General features: G+C 46.2%; 3 protein-coding genes across 6 annotated transcripts in view; 2 read left to right on the top strand and 1 right to left on the bottom strand.

Annotated features, from left to right (window-relative positions):
- Positions 1 to 23,403, bottom strand: part of irf3 (interferon regulatory factor 3) — a 63,547-nt gene that overhangs the window by 28,707 nt on the left and 11,437 nt on the right. The gene's annotated exons all lie outside the window — the stretch shown is intronic.
- On the top strand, positions 432 to 11,918 carry LOC144669437 (uncharacterized). Its single transcript, XM_078531865.1, has 7 exons — positions 432 to 1,083; positions 4,050 to 4,139; positions 4,998 to 5,102; positions 5,726 to 5,854; positions 7,717 to 7,842; positions 10,243 to 10,373; positions 11,645 to 11,918. Exons 2-6 carry the CDS (start codon positions 4,054 to 4,056, stop codon positions 10,367 to 10,369), a joined length of 573 nt encoding a protein of 190 aa, XP_078387991.1. The 5' UTR covers positions 432 to 1,083; positions 4,050 to 4,053; the 3' UTR covers positions 10,370 to 10,373; positions 11,645 to 11,918.
- LOC144669426 (chaperone Ric-8A-like) overlaps positions 16,307 to 23,403 on the top strand; it is a 37,483-nt gene continuing 30,386 nt past the window's right edge. For both annotated transcript variants that reach the window (XM_078531846.1, XM_078531844.1), the window contains exon 1: positions 16,307 to 16,488. In XM_078531846.1, the coding sequence (XP_078387972.1) occupies positions 16,405 to 16,488 (84 nt within the window). In that variant the 5' untranslated portion in view covers positions 16,307 to 16,404. The remainder of the gene's footprint in view (positions 16,489 to 23,403) is intronic.

Raw genomic sequence — 23,403 nt, 5'->3', positions numbered from 1 at the left:
TTGAACACTCAGCGGTGAGTTGCATCTTGGATTAATATAACCCGTTTTTACAGTGTTCTGGCGTCCCGCTCCTCTCTCCTGCGCTGGGGGCGCGGGGTGAGGTGGAGGCGTCTGGGGGTTGTGTGAGGGGCATCACACTAGATCACCTTCAAACTACACCTGCCACTTTACCCAATATCTCTGCACCAAAACCAAATAGAAGAGATGCAAAGTGAGAAACCAGCCACCTGAAAGATGAGCGAATGTATTAAACTGTCATGCAGGAGAAGGCATTGTGATATTCAGCATGGCATAGTGGTGCATCTCAGGATTGTCTCAATGCTCCCAAAACCCGATACTACTGCAGAATATTGATGGCGATGAGATGGTTCATTTAATCAAGCCAGGATGTCCTGAAGAGACCTTCCACTCCATCTTCCATGTTGGAAATCAATACCAATAAAAACGTAACTCCCGAAAATCAAAGGTCTGGCAGTAGTTAATCATCTAATAAACGCTTCCTCACTCTAATATGGCTAAAAGGAATTGCATTTCAACACATGCTCCAGTAACAGTTGTCAAAAAGTTATCCAGCTTTCTTTATTGAATGTTGATTGTGTGGTGGATTCGGAAGGTAGACCCAGGAATGATGGGTCCTGCCCAAACCCATATTCCTGTTCCGTTGAAGGGTCATTCGGACTCGAAACGTTGACTGTGCTCCTCTCCGCAGATGCTGCCAGACCTGCTGAGTTTTTCCAGGTATTTTTGTTTTTGTTTTGGATTTCCAGCATCTGCAGTTTTTTTGCTTTTATGCTCCCATCTTCCTTGGCTTGCCTTGGGTGAATAAGTCCTGTGACATTTGTGGTTTTCTATCCTTGACCTTCCAGGAACCAGATAAGAAACATGTTGATTGGCAATAATGGAAATTAATCAAGGGAATGGCCCATGACAAGGATTGAGTGAGTGGGTGTATCCGGTGAGCTCAAAGTTGAGAGCGTACATAAAGCGTGATATTTTTGGAACTCGCCAGTCAAAGGCTTGAGCTGGATTGTCAAGTTCACGAGAGAAGGACAGAGAGCTGCTTCTGAAAGGCCCACGGACACCGTAAGTAATAGCCATCTGATGCTATTCTTCTTCCTCCAATTTTGCTAGCATGGAGGAGACATGCGGGTACATAGTCTGTAGTACGTGGTCAGAGACAGTGCTTGCTAATTAGGTGGAATAGCTCTACCTGTGCATTGCCCTCCCCTCCCCATCCTCCAAATCCTAGGTACTGCCAGCAACAAACATCCCCAGGTCAGCCACAGAGTAGGGCAGGAAAAGATCCCAGCCACACCTCTTTGAATATCTTTAAGTCAGAGGTGGATAGATTCTTGGTAAGCAAGGGGGTGATAGGTTACCAGGGGTAGGCGGGATGCAGATTTCAGGTTGCTATCAGATCAACCATGATCTTATTAAATGGCGGAGCAGGCTCGAGGGGCTGAATGGCCAATTCCTGCTCCTTGCTCGTATGTTTGTATGTTCGTACCTACACAATATATTTTCAGCACTCTGTAACTCCTGATAATTTCTAGTGAGATCATGTCCGAGGTAATTTTGTGCCATTTTGTAATAGATATGTCTGCTATATTTGGTGTTGTCCCAAAGTATAACTGTGTCTGGGAATTCAGAGAGGGATCAGAAGGAATCTTTATCTGACGGCTTTAGTGAACGTGGGGAATGGACTCTCAGTGGTAGCTTGGCCCATGAACTCTTTCAGAAAAATAAATAACTGCTGGAGAAATGGACTGGAGGTTTTTAAGGATAGTGATATACTTAGATGATTAACATTTGGGAAAGGTGTTTCTCTGTGGAAAAAAAAATCCAAAGTTAAATATTGGAAGTGTGAGAGTGGGTAAACAGTCTGGAGTCTTAGAGAGAATTGGGTCTACAGCACAGAAACAGGCCATTCGGCCCATCTGGTCCATGTTAGTGTTATGCTCCACATAAGCCTCCTCCGACCCTACTTCATCTCACACTGTCAGCATACCCTTCTATTCCTTTATCCCTCATGTGTTTATCCAGCTTCCCCTGAAATGAATCTACGCTATTCACCTCAACCATTCCCTGTGGTCATGGGGGATTTAGGGAGTATTCATGTAGAAATCCCTATCGGGAGATTAAATGGGTGGGTAGGTCTATTCAGAGAGTAGATTGTACATGGGCTCTGGGCACAATAGTCTTTTGTATTTTGACTCCCCCCCAGCCTCCCTTCACTCCAATTACCTCTCGCACTCTGTCCCTTCTATTCCTCTATTCCTTCCTCCTTCACATTTGTATCAAGCTTCCCCTTAAATGTATCAATGCTAACCGCTTCAGTCGCTCCACATTATCATTACAATTCCCTCATTAGGTTTTTCTCACCGCGAACACTCCAATCTTTCCCTGTCAGATCTTCACGTTTTTCTCCAATCCCCTGATTTAACAGCCAATACTCCCTTAGATTTTCATCTCTGTTGCTTCTTGTCTTCAAACCCTGTCATTTTAAACTCTCCGTGCACCCTCACCATGCTGAAACCAATGTCCTGTCCCCTACTCCAGCTTCATTCTCCAAACCTCAGAAACAGAGGGGTTCCTTATCTCTCTGCTTTCCAAAACCCAGGCTTGGCATTGTCTAACCACTGATCCACCCCAATACACTGAAGCTCTGGGCCTTCACTCGAGCCCAACACACATCCTGGATACAAAACAAAACCCTTCAGTTGGATTCCCTGCTTCAGCAAACACTGTGATGTGTTGGGTGCAGGGTGAGCCGGGAATGCTGAGGTGAGAAAATCTCACCTTGTTACATCAACTCTCATGGTAGGGTTGCCAACCCTCCAGGATGGCCCTGGAGTCTCCAGGTATAAAAGACGAATCTCCAGCGCACTGGGAAGAGTAACCCAGGAGAAAAATCAACAGGACTTTAGAGAATTCTGTGATTTTTCTTTTTCAATAGTTAAGTTTCTTAGTTATAAAAATATTGGAGATGTGGGTGGTGAGGGAGTGGGGTGGTGTGCTGGGGTAGTGTGCGGGGGTGGGGGTGGGGGTGTGGGGAAGGCTCCTCTTCTAGGAAGGACAGTTGAAGTTGGAAGGTCATGCAATGAAACCCCCAGGAATATGTCTGTCCAGAGTTGGCAACCCTATCTCATGGTGACAAACCAACTTGGTCAATGCCATAAATCAGCTCTTTCAAAAGTGGGTGAAGTCAGGGCAGTGGTTTCATATAAGAAGTGACAGGCAGATGGTGGGATTGGTATTCTGGAAGGGCAATTAACCGTGTAGTCTCGTGGTTATGTTAGTTGGTAGGCGAGAGCTAGGCTAACGAAGCCATGAGATGGTGCATTCTAATCCAACCACACAGTTTGAGAATTTGAATTCACTTTTATCGAAAATCGGTGTCAGTAAAAGTGACCATGAAGCTGTTGCATCGTCAAAAAAGAGCAACTAATTTACTTCTGTTTATTCGTTCATGGGATGTGGGTGTCACTGGCTAGGCCAGCATTTATTGCCCATCCCTAATTGCCCTTGTTCAGAGGGCATTTAAGAGTCAACCACATTGCTGTGGGTCTGGAGTCACATGTAGGCCAGACCGGGTAAGGATGGCAGATTTCCCTCCCCAAAGGACATTAGTGAACCAGATGGGTTTTTACGACAATCCGCAATGGTTCTTCAGTGAATAAAATCTTCCGTCCTTACCCGGTCTGAGCCTATCCGTGACTCCAGTCCCACATCCATGTGGTTGACTCTTAACTGCCCTCTAAAGCAGCCTGGCAAGGCACACTCTCTTGTGTCAAACAAGAAGAACCACACGCGCCTTCTCAGGGCAATCACAGATTGGGGAATAAATACAAGGCCATGCCACACATTCCAAGGGTGAATAAAACAGGAGGAATATGACCCAAAGGCTGTCCTTGGTCGAATTACCCTTGGGAAAAATGACCAAGTTGTGGAGGAAGGAAGGGAATGGGCAGAAAGACAATAGAACTTTGACTTAAGTCTTCTTTCGCTCTGAGATAAAGACAAGGTTAAAAATAATTTTGCTTTCACAGAGTCATGGCAATCAGATCTTTGGTCAACATGCAGGTTCTCCTCATGGTCATCTTCCTTCTGCAAGTGACGCAGTCATTGCCTCCAAACAGGTGAGGAGAGTCACCCCAGATGCAGATCTCTCATTAGTAGTTTTGTTCTCCTGTTGTATTTGCCTCTGTTGATTGCCAAGCCATTCTGAGGAGTGGAAAGTGCGGTTTTCATTCTCATTCAGCCCAGAAGGAGACCATTGGGTCCATTGTGCTTATGTTGGATTTTTGTTGGCTCAATTAGTCTCATTCCCCCGCGCCCTTTCCCCACGATTTCCTGCTTCAAGTTTTTATTTAATTCCCTTTTTGAAAGCTACTACTGAACCTGCTCTCACCCGCGCTGTCAGATAGCTCATTCCAGATCACAACAACTCGCTGCATATAAAAACATCTGTCATCTCTCCCCCTTTGGCTTGTTGCCCATTACCTTAAATCAGTGTCCTCTGCTTTATGACTCCCTTGTCAGTGGAAACAGATTTTTTTCCCATTTACACTCTCTAAATCCTTCATCGTTTTGAATACCGCCATTAAATCTCATGTATGTCTGAAAAAAAGAGACATGCTGTTTAAGCTTTTCATTTTGTACTCATCAGGACAGGTGGGAAAATTTGGTATTTTTGCACCTGATGAGTGCAAGGTGGAAAGCTTGGATAGCATGTCTCCTTTTTTCAGCAATAGCCAAATTCCAGACTACCAAGCAACGATAAACCCAATGTGATTGAAATGGCACAGCCGACCCTTGTCTATGTTTGTCAGAGCTTAGTTAGATCTGTTTTGCGTTAGTGCGCACTGTGAGCGGTTCACTTTACTTCTGCTTCCAGCTTTGTTGGTATGTGCCCGTCCCTTGACATTGTGACGCGGGTTTGCAAGGGTTACCAGTCACTTGAAGTTTTAAAAAGGTGCTCTCTTCCTTTAAAACAGGCACAGGAGGCACTCGGACAGCCTGTTCACCAGTGAGTTAAGTAAACTGAGGAGAACTGTAGTGGCTCAAGAATTCCTGAACTCAATTCTAGGAACACAAACAGGGTAAGAACACCAGAATTGTAGGTGTGGGGGTTTGGGGTTGTGGCGGGTTGGGGAGGGGGGAGGGAAATTTGATAACGCCATTTAGCATCAGCCCGGGAGTGCCTGCTTGACTCAGGTGGGAGGGGAGCACTTTCAGCCTTGGGGGTCAGGAGGGCTATGGGCTCATAATCCAATTCTGAGAATGGAGTACAAAATCAAGACGGGTTCTGAGGAACTTCAGGTGAGACATTAAACTGAGGCTGGGAAATGGAAGGAACCTCGTGACGCTATTAAGTGAAGGGAGGTTGCTGTTTATGGGATCTTGCTCTGTAAAAATTGTTTGACACGTATGCCCAGATAGCAACAGTGACTGGACTTCCTGGGAAGCAGAAAGGTGCTTTATATAAATGGAATGTTGTTAGTTCTTCCGCTCAACTGATTCCTTCAGTCAAGATGACAAATAAAAGAGTTCTTGCATTATAGCACATGAAGTTGATAGACCCAACACTCAGAAAGGAAGAACTTGAATTTATATAGCACCTTTCACAACCTCAGGAAGTCCCAAGGTGATTTATAACCAATGTAGGACCACAAGCCAATGGATTAACCCTTACTCTAAGTTATCATCCATATTGTAATTCTAGTTTGAACTCCAATGCTGGAAAAGCGAAGAGGCATCTTAGTGACATAGAGGACACAACACAACCAGGTTCCTTCACCATGTTGCAGAATGTGCTAGACTCACTCTCAGCTCTCCAGCTCCATGAAGGAAGGTGAGAGGAAAATCATTATTAAAGTGGTGTTGCCTTCTCACACTTTTTGCTCTTCAATAACATTGCATAATAGGTAGCAATGCTAGCTGATCTGTAGCAATAAAAATGTGCACACTCCCTATCTGCAAAATTTCTCATCACAGATTCACACCAGTTTTTCCAATATGAATTCCCACGTCCACTTAATAGGCATTTACCTATGTAAACTCATCACACCGTAATTATAACCTCCTGCCAGTGGTGGCACTGTAGGAGCTTGGTTTTGCTTTTCACAGCTCCTGAACGGTACTGCAGAGAACTTCTACTTTTTTACAGTAAGTTTTGCTATTTAATCAGAATTAATAGTAAGTCAAAGCTATGCATAAAAATAAGAATAGAATTTAGAACTTTAAAATGGAGACTGAATTACATTTATAGGCCCAAATCCAATCATCCCCTGCCCTCTAACTCCATCTGAAGTCACTCAAGGCCAAAGAATGGACCTTGGATTGGCCCAACTTTTAGAAATGGACTTAAGTTGACTTAAATCTTGACCCCCCCATGTGTAACATATCCATGAAATTCCTCTGTCTCAGTACATTGCTCCATTTCCAATGAATTTCCTCAAATAATTGATAAAATAATCTAATACCAACAGGTAAGGAATATACTATTCTACTGTGCCAATATCACACTGTATACTTTTAAACTCTATAGCCAATCCAAAGCCCATTCCTTGTTGGTTGGTGTGTGGGCTCTAGGGTAGAGAATTCTTCACGCTGTCTGGTGCCAGCTGCAGCTCAGTGCCTAGCATGCTCTCGTCTGAGTCAGAAGGATGTGGATTCAAATCCATTCCAGCTTCTCAAACAGAAAATCTAGACTGACAGCTCACAGTGCAGCACTGAAGGAGTTAAACCGAGGGCCCCATCTGCCCTCTCAGGTGGATTTTTAAAAATTCATTAATGGGATGTTGGCGCCGTTGGCTGGGCCAGCATTTATTGCCCAGTCCTAATTACCCTTGAGAAGGTGGTGGTGAGCTGCCTTCTTGAACCGCTGCAGTCCATGTGGTGTAGGTACACCCACAGTGCTGTTAGGGAGGGAGTTCCAGGGTTTTGACCCAGCGACAGTGAAGGAATGGTGATATATTTCAAAGCCAGAATGTGAGTGGCTTGAGGGGAACTTCCAGGTGGTGGTGTTCCCAAGCGTCTGCTGCCCTTCTCCTTCTAGATGGTAGAGGTCGTGGGTTTGGAAGGTTCTGCCTAAGGAGCCTTGGTGAGTTCCTGCAGTGCATCTTGTAGATGGTACACACTGCTGCTACTGTGCGTCGGTGGTGGATGGAGTGAATATTTGTGGATGTGGTGCCAATCAAGCGGGGCTGCTTTGTCCCAGATGGTGTCAAGTTTCCTGAGTGTTGTGGGAGCTGCACTCATCCAGGCAAGTGGGGAATATTCCATCACACTCCTGACTTGTGCCTTGTAGATGGTGGACAGGCTTTGGGGAGCTAGGAGGTGAGTTAGTGCCGCAGGATTCCCAGCCCCTGACCTGCTCTTGTAGCCACAGTATTTATATGGCTGATCCAGTTCAGTTTCTGGTCAATGGTAGGGATTTAAAAGATTCCATGGGGCTATTTGAAGAAGATTAACTGGTGGATGATCGTCACTTCTCTCCAGGTTCCATGGCGAGTATTTATCCCTCAATCAACATCACTAAAACAAGATAATTTATTATCACATTGATCTCTGTGAGATCTTGCTCTGCACAAATTGGCTGCCATATTACAACAGTGATTACACTTCAAAAGCAGAACATAAAGATTTGGGAGCGCCTAAAGTTGTGAAAGGTGCTGTATGAATGCAAATCTTTAATCCTGTTCTACTTTTCAGCGAAGAGAATGAACTCTCACTGAGGGACCAGGATGTGCCGACAATGCTGAGCAAGTTACTGAGGCTCCACAGTTTAAGTCAGCAGCCCTGCCTGAGATGGTTCCACAGCTACTATGGGACAATGAGGTCAGGAAGCATCTTTACGTTGCCACTGGGTTTCAGATTAAGATGTTTTGTTCGTTTTCTCACCTGCCCCACTTGCCCTTTCGGGTGGATGGGTGAGACCACCACTCTTTCGCAGAAGATCAGCCGCCTTCTCTCCGGTGTAAGAACGAGAGGGCACAGATTTAAAGTGATTTGCAAAAGAGGCAAGCGTGACATGAGAGAAAACTTTTTCTCGCAGCGAGTGCCTCAGGTCTGGAACTCACTGCCTGGAAGGGTGGTGGAGGCAGGTTCAACCGAGGCATTCGAGAGGGCATCAGATGATTACTTGAATAGAAACAATGTGCAGGGGTACGGGGAAAAGGCAGGGCAATGGCACTAGGTCATAATGCTCCTTTGGAGAGCCGTGATGGGCCGAATAGCCTCCTTCTGTGCCGTTAAGGTTCTGTGATTCTGTGTCTTGAGTCAATATTTATCCGTCGATGTCACTAAAACAGAAAACGATGAACTGGCCCTTTAGCCTCAAATGCTGTTTACGAGACTTTCCTGTGCACAAATTGGTTAACACATGGGCTGGAATTTGGACGCTCTCCAAATTTTCCCACCCCATCCACAACGATGCCCACCACTGGCGGGAGTGGAGAAGCCTGACCATGGACACAGAGCAATCGCGCTTTGAACGGAATTCGTCAGTTGCAAGTTGCAACATTAAGTCATACTTTACTTCTCCGCTTCTTCCCCTGTCCCCTTGAGCCCAGACCAGTTACTAAACAACTGTACAGGTGAAGGCAGGATGAATGTTAAGCCGGTCTTTCACCAGAGTTAGGTGGTGTTAAAGTTAGGTTTATTCAGTTTTAATCAAACGATGGACCCCGGTTTAACCAGCCACTGCGGAAGCCAGCTTTTTTTTTCAGGATAATTAATATCATTGGGAAACTGAGTTGAAGGTCAAAGTTCGCAGTGCAAGAGACCACCAAGGTTGGAAACGGTAAGGAAGAAGTTGAGTCAAATCAGAAAGTCGAGGGATGAGTAATGTCACAGCTGTGACTATGTTGGAGGGGGAGCTCATTACACAGAACTACAACATTTAGCTCAGAAATAGGCCATTTGGCCCAACTAGTTCATGTTGCATTTGAGCATCCTCCCATCTTTCTTCATCTAATCCTATCACCCTGAGCCTCTGTTCCCTTCTCCCTCACGTGTTTATCCGGCTTCTCCTTAAATGTATCAACACTATTCACCTCAATTACTCCCTGTGCTGGGATGGGGGAGGGCGGTGCCACATTCTCACCACTCTCTGGGTAAAGAAGTTTCTCCTGAGTTCCCCATTGGATTTCTAGGCGAGCATTTTATATTGACGGCCTCTAGTTATGCTCTTCCCCACAAGTGGAAACACTCTCTCTCTCTTGCCAGGACTTTTTGGTCTCGCCAATTACAGGCATCGTCGAGGGCGGGACAGGAAAATTTGTAGATTGGCACAAAAAGCCGCTCTCCAAATTTTCCTGTCTGGCCTGCGATGATACCGGCTACTGGCAGGTCCGGAAAATCCCGCCCTCTGTGGAACTGTATCTAAGCCTTTCGGAATTCTAAAGGCCTCTGTTAGATTGAAGATGGAAGATGAAGTTAGCGGCGTAGGAGATAGTGCGATGAGGCTCCATCTTAACACAGCAAAGATACAAAAGGGGGATCGGAAACTTAGGAGAAAGAAGCGAGGGCATTTCGAGCGAGCACTGACCGTGGTGGCACTGAAAAAGTCAAGAGAGAAATGGTTGGGTTGAAGAGAGGTTTGAGGCAACAAGTGGGAGCTGGTTTGTCAGTCAAAACGTGAGGGATTTCATTACAGTTCAGGGGTGATGGCAGAAAGCACATCTTCACACAAAGCAGAGCAGAAACTCTCTCCCACAAAACATCCAACATCTTACATAGGTGGAAGGCTACCCAGCGATTCCCTCAAAGGCTGGGGGTCAACTGAAGATTTCAAGACTGAGATGAATAGATTTTTATTTGGAAAAGGTACTAAAGGTTACGGAACCGGGTTTGTAGAATTAAAACATTCCCCCTTTTGGTGGAATCTAGAACTAGGGGATAAAGTTTCAAAATAAGGGGTCTCCCATTTAAAAGGGAGATCGGGGAATTCCTTCTCTCAGAGGGTCATTAGTATTTGGAATTGTGTTCCCCAGTGAGCAGTGGAGGCTGGGTCATTGAGTATATTCAAGGCTGAGTTAGACAGATTTTTGATTGTGAGTTGAGGGTTATGGGGGAGCTGACAGGATAGTGGAGGTAAGGCCACATCAGATCAGTCATGATCTTATTGAATGGCAGAATAGGCTCGAGGGGCTGACTAACCCTCTCCTGTTCCTATGTTCCTTATCCGGCCCAGTCCAATCCACCTAGTCTGATTCTTATCTTTTGTCTTGTTTTCAGAATTTTCTCCAATGATTCTCATGTACCTGCCGCAGCTTCAGTAGATCACCAGACATGTGAGACCATCCGCCAACTGATAATAAACCAGCAATTACAAACCTTCCTGACCACAATGGGCCTTCAATAATCAGGTATTTCCAGCTGGTCTATAATTTCTTGTCATAAAGATTTATTGCCCTTTAGCAAACTTAAAGAGGGAAGGAGCCTGTAGTGCAGTTAGCTGGACACTGCTCCAACTCTGCTTCAAATCCAACCCAGACTGAAAGTTGAAAGGTCTCTTCTCTCCGGACCTCATGTGAAATGCGTTGGGTAATCTTAACCCTTGAGTCCTTAGGCTTTTGTGACAGTGTAGGCCAGTACTCACCTCAGAGCCAGCATTTATTGCCCATCCCTAATTGCTCTTGAGAAGGTGGTGCTGAGCTGCCTTCTTGAACCGCTGCAGTCCATGTGGTGTAGGTACACCCACAGTGCTGTTAGGGAGGGAGTTCCAGGATTTTGACCCAGCGACAGTGAAGGAACAGCCGATATATTTCCAAGTCAGGATGGTGAGTGACTTGGAGGGGAACTTCCAGGTGGTGGTGTTCCCATGTATCTGCTGCCCTTGTCCTCCTAGACGGTAGAGGTTGGAGGGTTGAAAGGTGCTGTCGAAGGAGCCTTGGTGAATCCCTGCAGTGCATCTTGTAGATGGTACACACACTGCTGCTACTGTGCGTCGGTGGTGCAGGGCTGAATGTTTAAGGAGGTGGATGGGGTGCCAATCAAGTGGGCTGCTTTGTCCTGGATGGTGTTGAACTTCTTGAGTGTTGTTGGAGCTGCACTCATCCAGGCAAGTGGAGAGTAATCCTGACTTAATTGTGCCTTGTAGATGGCGGGCAGGCTTTGGGGAGTCAGGAGTATCTCACTCCCGGCCGTTAACTAGTTAACTGCTCAGCTGGAACCGGAGACAGGCTTTTGCTTAGATGCACTGTCGAATAGCTCACTCGTACAAAATGCTTGAGCTTTTACGTGTAAATAGCTGGTGGATATGGGGAAAGGGATGGTCTGGGCTTTGCAGCTATCCACTCAGTAACGGCCACACAAAGAAACTGTTGCCCCTGCTCCGGAAATCCAGACCAAGCTGTCCAGACATGAACTCAAGAAACATTTTTTCACACAAAGGATATTGAAAATGTAGAACTGTTTCCCCCAAAAAGCTGTGAATGATGGGGGTCAATTGGCATTTTTAAGACTGAGATGGATAGATTTTAGTGGGTAAGGGCAGCAGATAAAATGGAGTTCAGATAAAGATCAGCCATGATTTGACTGAATACTGGAACAGGCTTGAGGGGCTGAATGGCCTCCCCCCTGTTCCTAATGTTCCTACCTGCACGTTTTGATCATTTCTTTTTGTTTTTCTTCAAAGGCACAGGAGAGCTGATCGCCATGCAAAGGAAGAGACTGACGGATCTCGCCTTAGTGAGGGCGACCTCTTACCCCAAGTTCCATCCCTCGCTCCCTCCCTCAATAACCTTAACACAACCCCAACCTCTTGTAAAACACGGAAGTGGATTCACAGGTTGTGGGCAGGATTGGGACCACTGTACCGGAGTCCCTGATGTATATGAACCCTCCTTATTCTGTTAATGACTTGTGCCTTGAGAGAAATAAAATCCGTAGGATCTTTAGATTAAACTCTTCGAAGTTTTCAGTCTCCTCCTTTCTGCTCTGCTTTATAGAGACAATTCACAAAGCACTTCAAAACATTTTTACATCACCACACCTCCATCTTATTTCACAGGGTATGGGTGCCAATCAATTAAATTCAATTCCTTCAGTCCATACCCTTTCCCAATGGCCCTGCAGGCCAAGGTTTCCCTGCATTTGTTCCCTAAAAACTCTACTCGGCGGAACGCTAAAGGTTCAGTGTCCCCATTGATTGCACCAGAATTAGCCTCAATGGCACTGAGCTGGGTTTAGGGGGTGGTGGGGAGGGGTGGGGTTATGGGGGTGCGAATGACAGCCTGTTCTCAACCAGCCCGCCTTGCCACTCATTGGTCGCCGAGGGCAGGACTCAGCTCTGCTGCGATGCCTCGTGTGGTCGAATAGCTGTCTCATGCTAACTGTGACTGGTGGCCATAGGGGGTGGGAGGAGGGCGGGGGCGTGGTTTGCAGAGGTGCCGATATCTTTGCCCCGCGGTCCAGCTTGATCCAGTGGCTGCAGGAAAAACAAAAGGAGGGGAGGACGGGAAGATGAAACACACCATCTGGAAGTGGAAGGGATTGGGGACCCAGGAGACGACACCATTGGTTCCATTACCCTAGTCAAATCCTTTATTAAAAAGTGTGAGACAGAAAGGGGTTTTGACATAAGGAGGGAACAATTTCCAGAGGCAGGAGGGTCGGTAACCAGAGGATACAGATTATCATTGGCTAAAGAACAACAGGGGAGATGAGGTGGATTTTGTTTTTTACACGGTGAGTTGCTGTGCTCTGGAAGGTGCTGCCTGAAAGGGCGGCGGAAGCAGATTCAATATTAACTTTCAAGAGGAAGTTGGATAAATAATTGAAGGGAAAAATTAGTTGCAGGGCCACAGGGGAAGAGCAGTGGACTAATTGGACAGCTCTTTCAAAGAGCCAGCATGGGATTGAGGGGCCAAATGGCCTCCCTATGCTGTATTCTTTGAAATATTCCAATTCAAACTGATCAGGGTAGTGACCCTCCCCTCCAGAGATGTCGGTGGTGACACTGGTGACTATATCTCCGTGGAGATCCCACCACCCTGACACGTGTGCTGGGAGCAGCCTTGAGATCTCCACCTCCAGGGAATGCACACTGCCCAGCTGGGCATGGGGGCATGGGGTGTGTCTTACTGCTCTCTCCCGGGTGCCAAGATGGCACACCTAGTGGACATGGCAGCTGGCACCTTCTCCCCCTGGCCTCCCACACCCCTGGTACTCAGCCCATTAAATTGCAGAGAATTTGTAAACTCATTCTTCATAGATGCATCTACAGTTTTAACATATGTCAAACACGGAGAAAATATTCCCTCATCCCCTCCACCCCCCACCCTCTTTCCCCCCCACCTCTCACCCATTGTTAATTCTATAATGAAGATATCAACCAATCTATAAACTGTGGACTGTCCCTTTAAATTAGGTCTTTTTAATCACCATGGCAATGTCCTTGATAGTGTAGCAAGAAGCATATGTGTGTATTTTCTGTCATATCTTCAATAACATGTTCTTTCCCTGCCTGATTCGAGTGTATATTTATTTGTTTCTTGTGTGTTTATCTGCATCGTGCAATGAAGGATTATGAGAATTTGGTGGATTTTTAGTGACGATGACTAAAACCCAGTATAATGCCAGAGACCCACTTTGCTGTAATTTATAGACACAAGCAGGAGTGAGGTGACAGTGCTGTGACACACATGTGTGACAGTACGTGTCTGATAACGTATCATAGCCATAGCTGTTGCTTAAGCAACATCGCAATTTTAAAATTCTCACCCTTGTATTCCAGTCCCTTCACATCCTCACCCCTCCCTATCTCTGTAACCTCCTCCAACCCCACAACCCTCCACCATCTCTGCGCTCCTCCAATTCTGGCCTCTTGAGCATCCCCCAATTTTAATCGCTTAACCATTGGCGGCTGTGCCTTCAGCTGTCTAGGCCCCAAGATTTGGAATTTCCTCCCTAGCCCTCTCCACCTCTCTACCTCACCTTCCTCCTTTAAGATGCTCCTTAAGACTTACCTCTTTGCCTGAACGTTGGTCAGGACACTGCCCATATTGGGGATATAGTTCCGTGTTAAAGGACATGCTTTGTGGGCAGGAGGTCCAAGGTTCTCTCCCTTGCATCGCCATTATCTTTAACTGTCCAATTTTGGACATAATTATTTCAGCTGCACAGGCAATAGGGCTGAATGGCCTTTTTCTGTGCTGCATGAGGACTCCCCATTTCTCTACTCTACCCCACATAGCCTGTATTTAACCCTTAAATGGTGATTATCTTGTTCTAATCCCACTTGTGGTAATTGATTGTATATTCTTATAATCCAATGCATTCTCCTAATCTTCTCTTCTATGATGAATCTGAAGCGTCTGCTTGCTTGTTGCAGATTCAGTGAAAACAAGCCTTCATTATTTACCCCAGTTGCCTTTTTGTTTTACATCCCTCCTCGCTCCGAGAGTTGGCCACACTATGAACAGTCCCTCTCCACTGATTTCTGTTCTCCGCAGCCCTCACTACCTGTCTCATAGAGAGCCCAGTTCACCTTCTGATATTATCCATCCATGTCACCTTGGGTCTTCCTCATGCATGTTTTCCAGGTGTTTTACCTCGTGTTACCTCTTTCCCCAGACACTCCCCTCCTGTTCACATCACGTGTCCAAAATATGTGAACTTTCCTAGTATCACTGCCTCAGACAAGTTCCTCTTGACATCAGCTTTCCCGAGCACCAGTTACCCTTTCAGAATTAGAAAACTTCCAATTCGTTTCCCTTAACTTCCCAACATTACCGAACATCATCCCATCTTTCCCAAGTCTCTCACGTCTGGTTCTACCTCAAGGAACCCACACTCCCCCTTTCCTCCTGAATCCACAGGCAATTATGAGTCTGATTTGCCTACAGACCTGCACATGGGGAGGGCCATACATAAACTATTGCCTATGTGTACATGTGTATATGTGTGTGTGTGAGTGAGTGTATGAATATGCATATGTGATTGATGCAACTACTGGAGTTTAGAAGGATGAGAGGTGATCTCACTGAAACGTATAAAATTCTGGGAGGGCTTGACAGGGTGATGCTGTGTGGTCGTTTCCCCTGGCTGGAGAGTCTAGAACTAGGGGACACAGTCTCAGGTTAAGGGATCAGCCGTCTAGGGCTGAGATGAGGAGAAATTCCTTCACTCAGAAGTTTGTGAATCTTTGGAACTCTCTACACCAGAAAGTCATGGATGCTCAGCCAAAACTGAGATCAATAGATGTTTCGACTCCCAGGGAGTCAAGGGATGTGGGGATCAGGCGGGAAAGTGGCATTGAGGTAGAAGATCAGCCATGATCTACTGAATGGTGAAACAGGCTCGAGGGGCTGAATGGCCTACACCTGCTCCTATTTCTTATATGTATTCTTAAAAAAATTAGAAGGTTGAAAGTCCCCATTTATAATATTTTAATCCAGAAAGCCAGTTGGTGAAGTGTAGTACTGGAGCCATCTATACTCAGCCTTGCATTTATTTGCAGAGTTAAACATTACAAGCACACACCTCCTAACCCAATCCCCACTGACAACCCTCACCAAGTTTCAATAAGCATCTCTTTATATGTGCGCGAGTGAAACCACAGTTAATGCCCAGCACTTCTAATTAAACCTAATTCCCCCTGTGGGAGAGACTAGAACTAGGGGACACTGTTTAAAAACAAGAGGGATCTCCCACTTAAGTCGGAGATGAGAAAAAGCTTTTCCCTCAGAGGGCCATGAGTCGGTGGAACTCTCTGCCCCAGAGACCAGTGGAGGCAGGGTCAATGAATATATTTCAGGCAGAGTTAAACAAATTCATGACTAACAAGGGAGTCGAAGGTTATGGGGGGGTGGGGATAGTGGAAGGAATGTGGAGTGGAGGCCACAATCAGATCAGCCATGATCTTGTTGAATGGCGGAACAGGTTTGAGGGGCCGAGCGGCTTACTCCTGCTCCTAAGTCGTATGTTCGTAAACACAATGAATCTACAATTAACATACAAGACCAAGCACTGAACGAAGCACAATTTTGGAAATCTTCTCCAACATTTTCAAAACTGAATTTGGGCCTCAGAGGGTTAATAGCTATTCGATGTTGCACACACACACACACAGACACAGACAGACAGACAGACACACACAGACAGACAGACAGACACACACAGACAGACAGACACACACAGACAGACAGACACCGACAGAGGATATATGAGGGAGAGAGTCAGTGCTTTTAGGGATAAGATGGTTTCTCCCCTCCCATTTCTGTGATGTCACTGTATGTCACACAGAGAGAGAGAGAGAGAGGGAGAGGAAGGGAGAGAGAGAGAGAGAGAGCACTTTTCTCCCCATCAGAACCTCCCAAATCCAAGGATCAAGGGAAAGCTGGAGGGATTCTGAAGCGAGGGCACAAAGCTCTCAGTCTGCTTCTACCTTTGACGATGGAACTAGACGTGTTAATTGACCTCCTGCAAACTGGCGACCAGGAAGTGGTACAGAAAGCGTTGCTGGAATTCAACAAAGAGGTGAGGTGTCTGTGTCAGAGACAGAGACAGAGAGAGACAGAGAGAGCATCACATTTTCTGAATGGTCTGCAGTTGCTAGAAATCTTTGCCTCACCCCCACCCACCCAAAAAGAGAGAGAGAGAGAGCCTAACCCACCCAGCTGGTGACCGCTCCGCATAAAGGGGCTTTCAGCAATGGTCAGTGCAGTTTCATAGCCCAGGCGCCAATACCCCCACAGGGGGTAAAAAAAACCACCCCCTACACCCCCCACCCAAATGTTTGCGACGTGCAAGACTCCAGTGCAATTTCCACCCGATTTCCAAACCGTGGCTCAGATGCTTGTTGGACACAGACACAGCTGGGAATGCCCCGCAATGACCTATTTTTTGGGGGATCATTGATGTAAATACATCAAACAGCAGGAGAGGCGAAATCTCTTCCGCTCTCCCCCCACCCCACCCCTCATTTTTGCTGCATCGTGCGAACTGTCAGCGTCTTTCGTTTTTAATTCCCTAGAATCCAGAGCAATCCCTCTAAACTGCTTGTTTTTGCTGTCGGTCGGATTGCTAACTGCGAATGTTTTTGCTGGGCTTCCCAGGAGGTTTGAACCTCATGCGTTGATTTGCAAGGTTACTGACCCTCTCTGGCTGGGGGGGTGGGGGTGGGGGTGGGAGTTGCAAGGAAGGGGTGACGGTCCCATGAGCAGGTGGACCTGGGTTGGGGGTGGATGAGGGCGGTGGATGAGGGCATTAACATGCCCTACAGGTCACTGTTACAGAGGCGCTGGGCGCTCAGGACTGACACCCCTAAGACTGGCCAGCACACACTCCAGTCTGCAAAAGCTCCCTGGCCCAATGAACCCTCAGAGGGAAACTCTTTCGAGTTACCAACAGTCACAGATTGCAACTCTTTCGAGTACAATCACGGTTCTTGGTTTTCCGGGAGTGGGACATGAACCCACAACCCTCTGATTCAAAGGCGAGGGTGCTATGAACTGAGCCACAGTTGACACCTCTTATGATGTAACTCTTTCGAGTTATCAACAGTCACAGATTGCAACTCTTTCGAGTACAATCACAGTTCTTGGTTTCCCGGGAGTGGGACATGAACCCACAACCCTCTGATTCAAAGGCGAGGGTGATGCTGCACCATGAGCCCTGTTACAGGAGGACGCTGAGCGATGTGGCATTAGTAAGGGTAATAGTGGGTGACAGTAACCTGCAGCCGGAATCGCCAGGGCTGGAACCAAGATTTACACTAATGCACAGCATGTTAACAACTTTGTAAATAACATCGGTGGTCCTTCCACACTTTGGTACTTTGAATGGGGTTCCCGTTTCGAAACCATCAATCAAACGTATCCCCTACCTCGCTGGCGATAAACTAGGGAGCACAGTTTAAAAATGAGGTCAAAGCGAAAATAAAAACAAAATACCGCGGATGCTGCAAGTTTAAAATAAAACAGGAACTCACCAAGGCTCCTTCGACAGCACCTTCCAAACTCACGACCACCTCCCATCTAGAAGGACCAAAGGCAGCAGATACATGGGGAACACCACCACCTGGAAGTTCCCCTCCCAAGTCACTCACCATCCTGACTTGGAAATATATCGGCCGTTCCTTCACTGTCGCTGGGTAAAAATCCTGGAACTCCCTCCCTAACAGCACTGTGGGTGTACCTACACCACATGGACTGCAGCAGCTCAAGAAGGCAGCTCACCACCACCTTCTCAAGGGGCAATTAGAGATGGGCAATAAATGCTGGGCCCAGCCAGCGACACCCACATCCCATAAATGAATTTTTAAAAAGAAAATGCTGGAAAAGCTCAGCAGGTCTGGCAGCATCTGTGGAGAGAGAAACAGAGCTAACTGTTTCATTCGGTGTTTCATTGCTGAAAAAAGTGATACGCACTTGAAATGTTAGCTCTGTTTCTCTCTCCACAGATGCTGCCAGACCTGCTGAGTTTTTCCAGCATTTTCTGTTTTTATTTATTATTATTAAAAATGAAGCCTCCCATTTAAGACAGAGATAAGGAGAGTTTTTATTCTCTCAGGGGGATGTTAATCTGTGGAGTTCTCTTCCCCAGAGAGCAGTGGAGGCTGGGCCATATTCAAGGCTGAGTTAGGTTTTTGATCGGCAAGAGTTATGAGGAGAGACAGGAAAGTGGAGTTGAGGCCACAATCAGATCAGCCCTAATCTTATACAGGGCCTTGGTGAGGCCACACACGGAATATTGTGTGCAGATTTGGTCCTTATCTGAGGAAGGATGTTCTTGCTATAGAGGGAGCGCAGTGAAGGTTTACCCGACTGACTCCTGGGATGGCGGGACTGACATATGAGGAGAGATTGAGTTGGTTAGGATTATATTCGCTGGAGTTCAGAAGAATGAGGGGGGATCCCATAGAAACCTATAAAATTCTAACAGGACTAGACAGGATAGATGCAGGAAGGATGTTCCTGATGGTGGGGGAGTCCAGAACCAGGGGTCATAGTCTGAGGATATGGGGTAGACCATTTAAGACTGAGATGAGGAAAAATTCCTTCATCCAGAGAGTGGTGAGCCTGTGGAATTGGCTACCACAGAAAGTAGTTGAGGTCAAAACATTGTATGTTTTCAAGAAGGAGTTAGATGTTGCTCTTGGAGCGAAAGGGATCAAAGGATATGGGGAGAAAGCGGGGAGCAGGCTATTGAGTTGGATGATCAGCCATGATCATGATGAATGGCGAAGCAGGCTCGAAGGGCCGAATGGCCTACTCCTGCTCATTCTTGCATTCTAATAGCTCTGAATATCCAAAATAAAGGCTCACGGACCATATAGTCTCTCTCCCCCTGGAATCTCTTCAAATTCCCCTGGAAAGCATAAGCAGCCTGGTCCAATCTGCTCTCTAATTTCCTACTCACACCCGCTGTTTGAATCCCAAAGGCCTGGAGTTTTACAGAGGGCTGTGCTTAGTACTTTGCTCTGATTTCAGAATTCTTCAAATCAATGTGGCTTATTACTGCCAGATCTGTGAGTGACACACGGTAATACATTTTTTTTCTTTATTCTTTCATGGCATGTGGGCATCACTGGCAAGGCCAGCATTTGTTGCCCTTGAACTGAGTGGCTTATTGGGCCATTTCAGAGGGCAGTTAAGAGTCAACCACATTGCTGTGTGTCTGGAGTCACATGTAGGCCAGACCGGGTAAGGATGGCAGATTTCCTTCCCTAAAGGACGTTAGTGAACCAGATGGGTTTTTACAACAATCTGATAGCTTCATGGTCACCATTACTGAGACTAGCTTTATATTATTTATTAATTGAATTTAAATTCCACCAGCTGCTGTGGTGGGATTTGAACCCATATCTCCAGAGCATTAGCCTGGGCCTCTAGCTTACAAGCCCAGTGACATTACCACTTCTCCGTGCGTAATGGATAACATTAACTTGGGACATCTGCATGTTCATGAGAACCAGGATCTAAAAACCAGGTTATAAACTTTGCACATGGTCTCATAAGAAAAGAAGAAATAGGAGCAGGAGTCGGCCATTCAGCCCTTCGAGTCCACTCTGCCAGTCAATGAAATCATGGCTGATTTTCTACTTTAACAACAATTTCCTGCACTATCCCTGTATCCCTTGATGTTTTTAATATGTAGAAATCTATCGATCTCAGTCTTGAACATACTCAACGACTGAACATTCACAGCCCTCTGGGGTAGAAAATTCCAAAGATTCACCACCCTCTGAGTGAAGAAATTCCCCTTCATCTCAGTCCTAAATGGCCTGCCCCTTATTCTGAGACTGTCCTCTGGCTCCAGACGCCATGTTCCCCACTTTCTCTCTCCTTCCTTATTTAAATAGTGGGGTCTCCAAGGCTCTATCTCTGTGGGAAGAGGAACCTGGAGGCTGACACTCTCATTTTTCAACAAAGACCTTCATCCATTCTAGACCCAGGCCCAATAGCTCCAACTAGGGCTGAGAGTGCTCGAGGAAATCCCATCTTGGCGTGGAGCGTGTAGAGAATTAGAATACCCTGGCCGAGCCTCCACGCTCCTCTTTGTTGAGACTGGAGATTTGCTGAATTCTCAGAGAGGAGGGACAAGGAAGGCCTGCTCAAGTTAGCCCAATTTACCGCCCACTTTCCTTTCATGGGATAGTCCTCAACCCCTCACCCTGCCCGCACTTCCTCCAGACCCTCCTTGCTGCCTGGTGAGATATTGGCCGGGATTTTCCGGCCCCATTGTGGGTGGGACTCACCGTGGGTGAGGCGGTGCCCCAGCCAGAAGCCCATTGACTTGTGGCGGGACCAGAAGATCATGGCGGCGGGTGGGTGTGGAAAACCCCGCCCATTGTGCCCGTGGAGGAAGTGCCCAGATTGAGTTCCCAAGTCAGCCATTACTCTCGGGAAGGTGCCCAACAGAGGGTCCAGCAGCCCTCACAGCAATGGCGGCTGGTGACCTTTCAGGTACCTTGCAGACCTCATCCAGCAAGTGTTACTATGGCAACGAGCCCTCTGCACATGCCCAGTGCTTTTTAACATCTTTTCCATTATCTTATTCATTATAAGAACATAAGAAATAGACGCAGGAGCAGGCCTTACTGCCTCTCAAGCTGCTGTCCCATTCAGTAAGATCACAGGAGATCTTTCATCTCGACTCTACCTTCCAGCCCCAAGCCCCATATCCCTTGAATTAGTGTGCAAAAAAATCCATCAACCTCAGTCTTGACTATACTAAATAACTACGCATCCACAGCTCTCAGGGTTTAAAATCCCTCCATGGCCTCGCCCCTCCCTAACTCTGTAACCGTCTCCAACTCCACAACCCTCCGAGATATCTGCGCATTCCCAATTATCGTTGCTCTACCACTGGTGGCCGTGCTTTCAGTTTCCCAGGCCCCAAGCACTTCCTTACTTCCCTAAACCTCTCCACATCTCTACCTTGTTTTCCTCCTTTCAAGACACTTTTTAAAATCTACCACTTTGATCCAGCTTTTGTTTGTCTGACCTAACATTTCAGTGCCACGCTTTGTTTTATACTGCTCCTGCCAAAGTGCCTGGGATAGTCATAGAGGTCTACAGTACAGAAAAAGGCTCTTCAGCCCATCGAGTCTGCACCGGTCAAACAAGTACCTAACTATTCTAATCCCATTTTCCAGCACTAGGCCCATAACCTTGTATGCCCTGGCATCGCAAGTGCACATCCAAATACTTAAATGTTATGAGGATTTCTGCCTCTACCACCCTTTCAGGCAGTGAGTTCCAGATTCCCACCACCCTCTGGGTGAAAAAATTCTTCCTCACATCCCCTCTAAACCTCCTTCCCCTCACCTTAAATCTATGCCCCCTGGTTATTGATCCCTCCACCAAGGGGAAAAGTTCCTTCCTGTCTACCCTATCTATTTTCCCCCTTATAATTTTATACACCTCAACCATGTCCCTCCCCAATCTCCTCTGCTCCAGGGAAAATAACCCCAGTCTATCCAATTTCTGCTCATAACTAAAACTCTCCAGCCCAGGCAACATCCTGGTAAATCCCCTCTGCACTCTCCGTAGTGCAATCACATCTGTCACTTGATTTCAGAGTGTGGTGTGTCTGGCCATGGGTCACCTATTAGTTTGCATGGACTGTACTTACTGTGAACATTAGAGTGTAAGATAGCTTTTATAAATGGTGTTATCCTTACAAATCTGTATATATCTGTAAAGGCATAGTTGTGGATAAAGGAGTAATGTAATAGAGTTCATCTTTTCTGGTTTAAATGTTTAATTCTTTTGTTGAAAGCTCATCAGCTGACTCCTGTGACGCTGTTCAGGAGCTACTCTCCACGTATCTATGTATCTAAACAAAAAAAATAGGAGAGTTAGGATCTATCAAGCCGGGTTCCACCCTAGTATCAGGCTTGTCCAGTTGTAACATTAGCTGGAATCGTAACATTATCTTGTGAACATTTATGTGGGGATTAGTAATTCAAGCATTGTACCAAGAGTGCACCATTAACAGTTATGGAAACTATTAAAAACAAGCTGCAATGCTTTTCAATAAGGTTCATTGGAGCTAGACAACTCAAATTCTGAAGACACCAACCGATCTCCAGTGACATTGCTCATTGACAAACTACAGTGTCTGATAACTGTTATAAAGGTAATATGAAGTGTATATTTTTTGGTTCATTTTTGGGATGTGGGCATCACTTGCAAGGCTTGCGTTTTTTAACCCATCTCTAGCTGCCCTTGAGAAGATGGTGGTGAGCTGCCTTCTTGAACCGCTACAGTCCATATGGTAGAGCTATTCCCACAGCACTGTTAGGTAGGGAGCTTCAGTATTTTGACCCAGCAAACGATGAAAGAAACATCTGATAAGTCGGAAAGGTGTGAGACTCGTAGGGGAACTTGTGGATGATGCCCTTTTCCTCCTCGGTGGTGGAGGCCACAGATTTAGGAGATGCTGTGAACTCCTGATACACATCCAGCACACTTTGCATCCTCAAACACTTAAGATCCTGACAAACATTTTACAGATTCCAAATCTTTAATTATATGAATCAATGCCTGCAGGTCATCTTATGCAAGACACATTTAACTGCTAACTACTACAAGCATCTGCCACTTCTCTCCCTCTAATAACCTGTGCTTTAATCAGTGACCAAATACCAGCTCCTCTGGCTTCCTTCAAAATTTGCACCATTGGGCAGGCCCAGAACTTGTGTGACATACATGCAATGATGCATCAAATATTGGGAAATGTTGATGTGCCTAATATCTAAGTAATACACCTCCCAGCGCATAATTCCCAGTTTCAAGGAGTTACATTTCATAAGGCAGTGCAAAACATTAGCTATAAGGTACATTGGATTAGAGCGAGAGATTGTCAGTACCAGCGTTAGGCCACTCTTAACATTAGCAGTGCATTGGTGGATTCAAAAACAACTTTAATTTCTGCAAATTTACA

The sequence above is a fragment of the Cetorhinus maximus genome, chromosome 29 (genome assembly GCF_964194155.1).
Source record: "Cetorhinus maximus chromosome 29, sCetMax3.hap1.1, whole genome shotgun sequence".
NCBI classification, from domain to species: Eukaryota; Metazoa; Chordata; class Chondrichthyes; order Lamniformes; family Cetorhinidae; genus Cetorhinus; species Cetorhinus maximus.
This window is presented reverse-complemented; position numbering and strand designations above follow the sequence as displayed.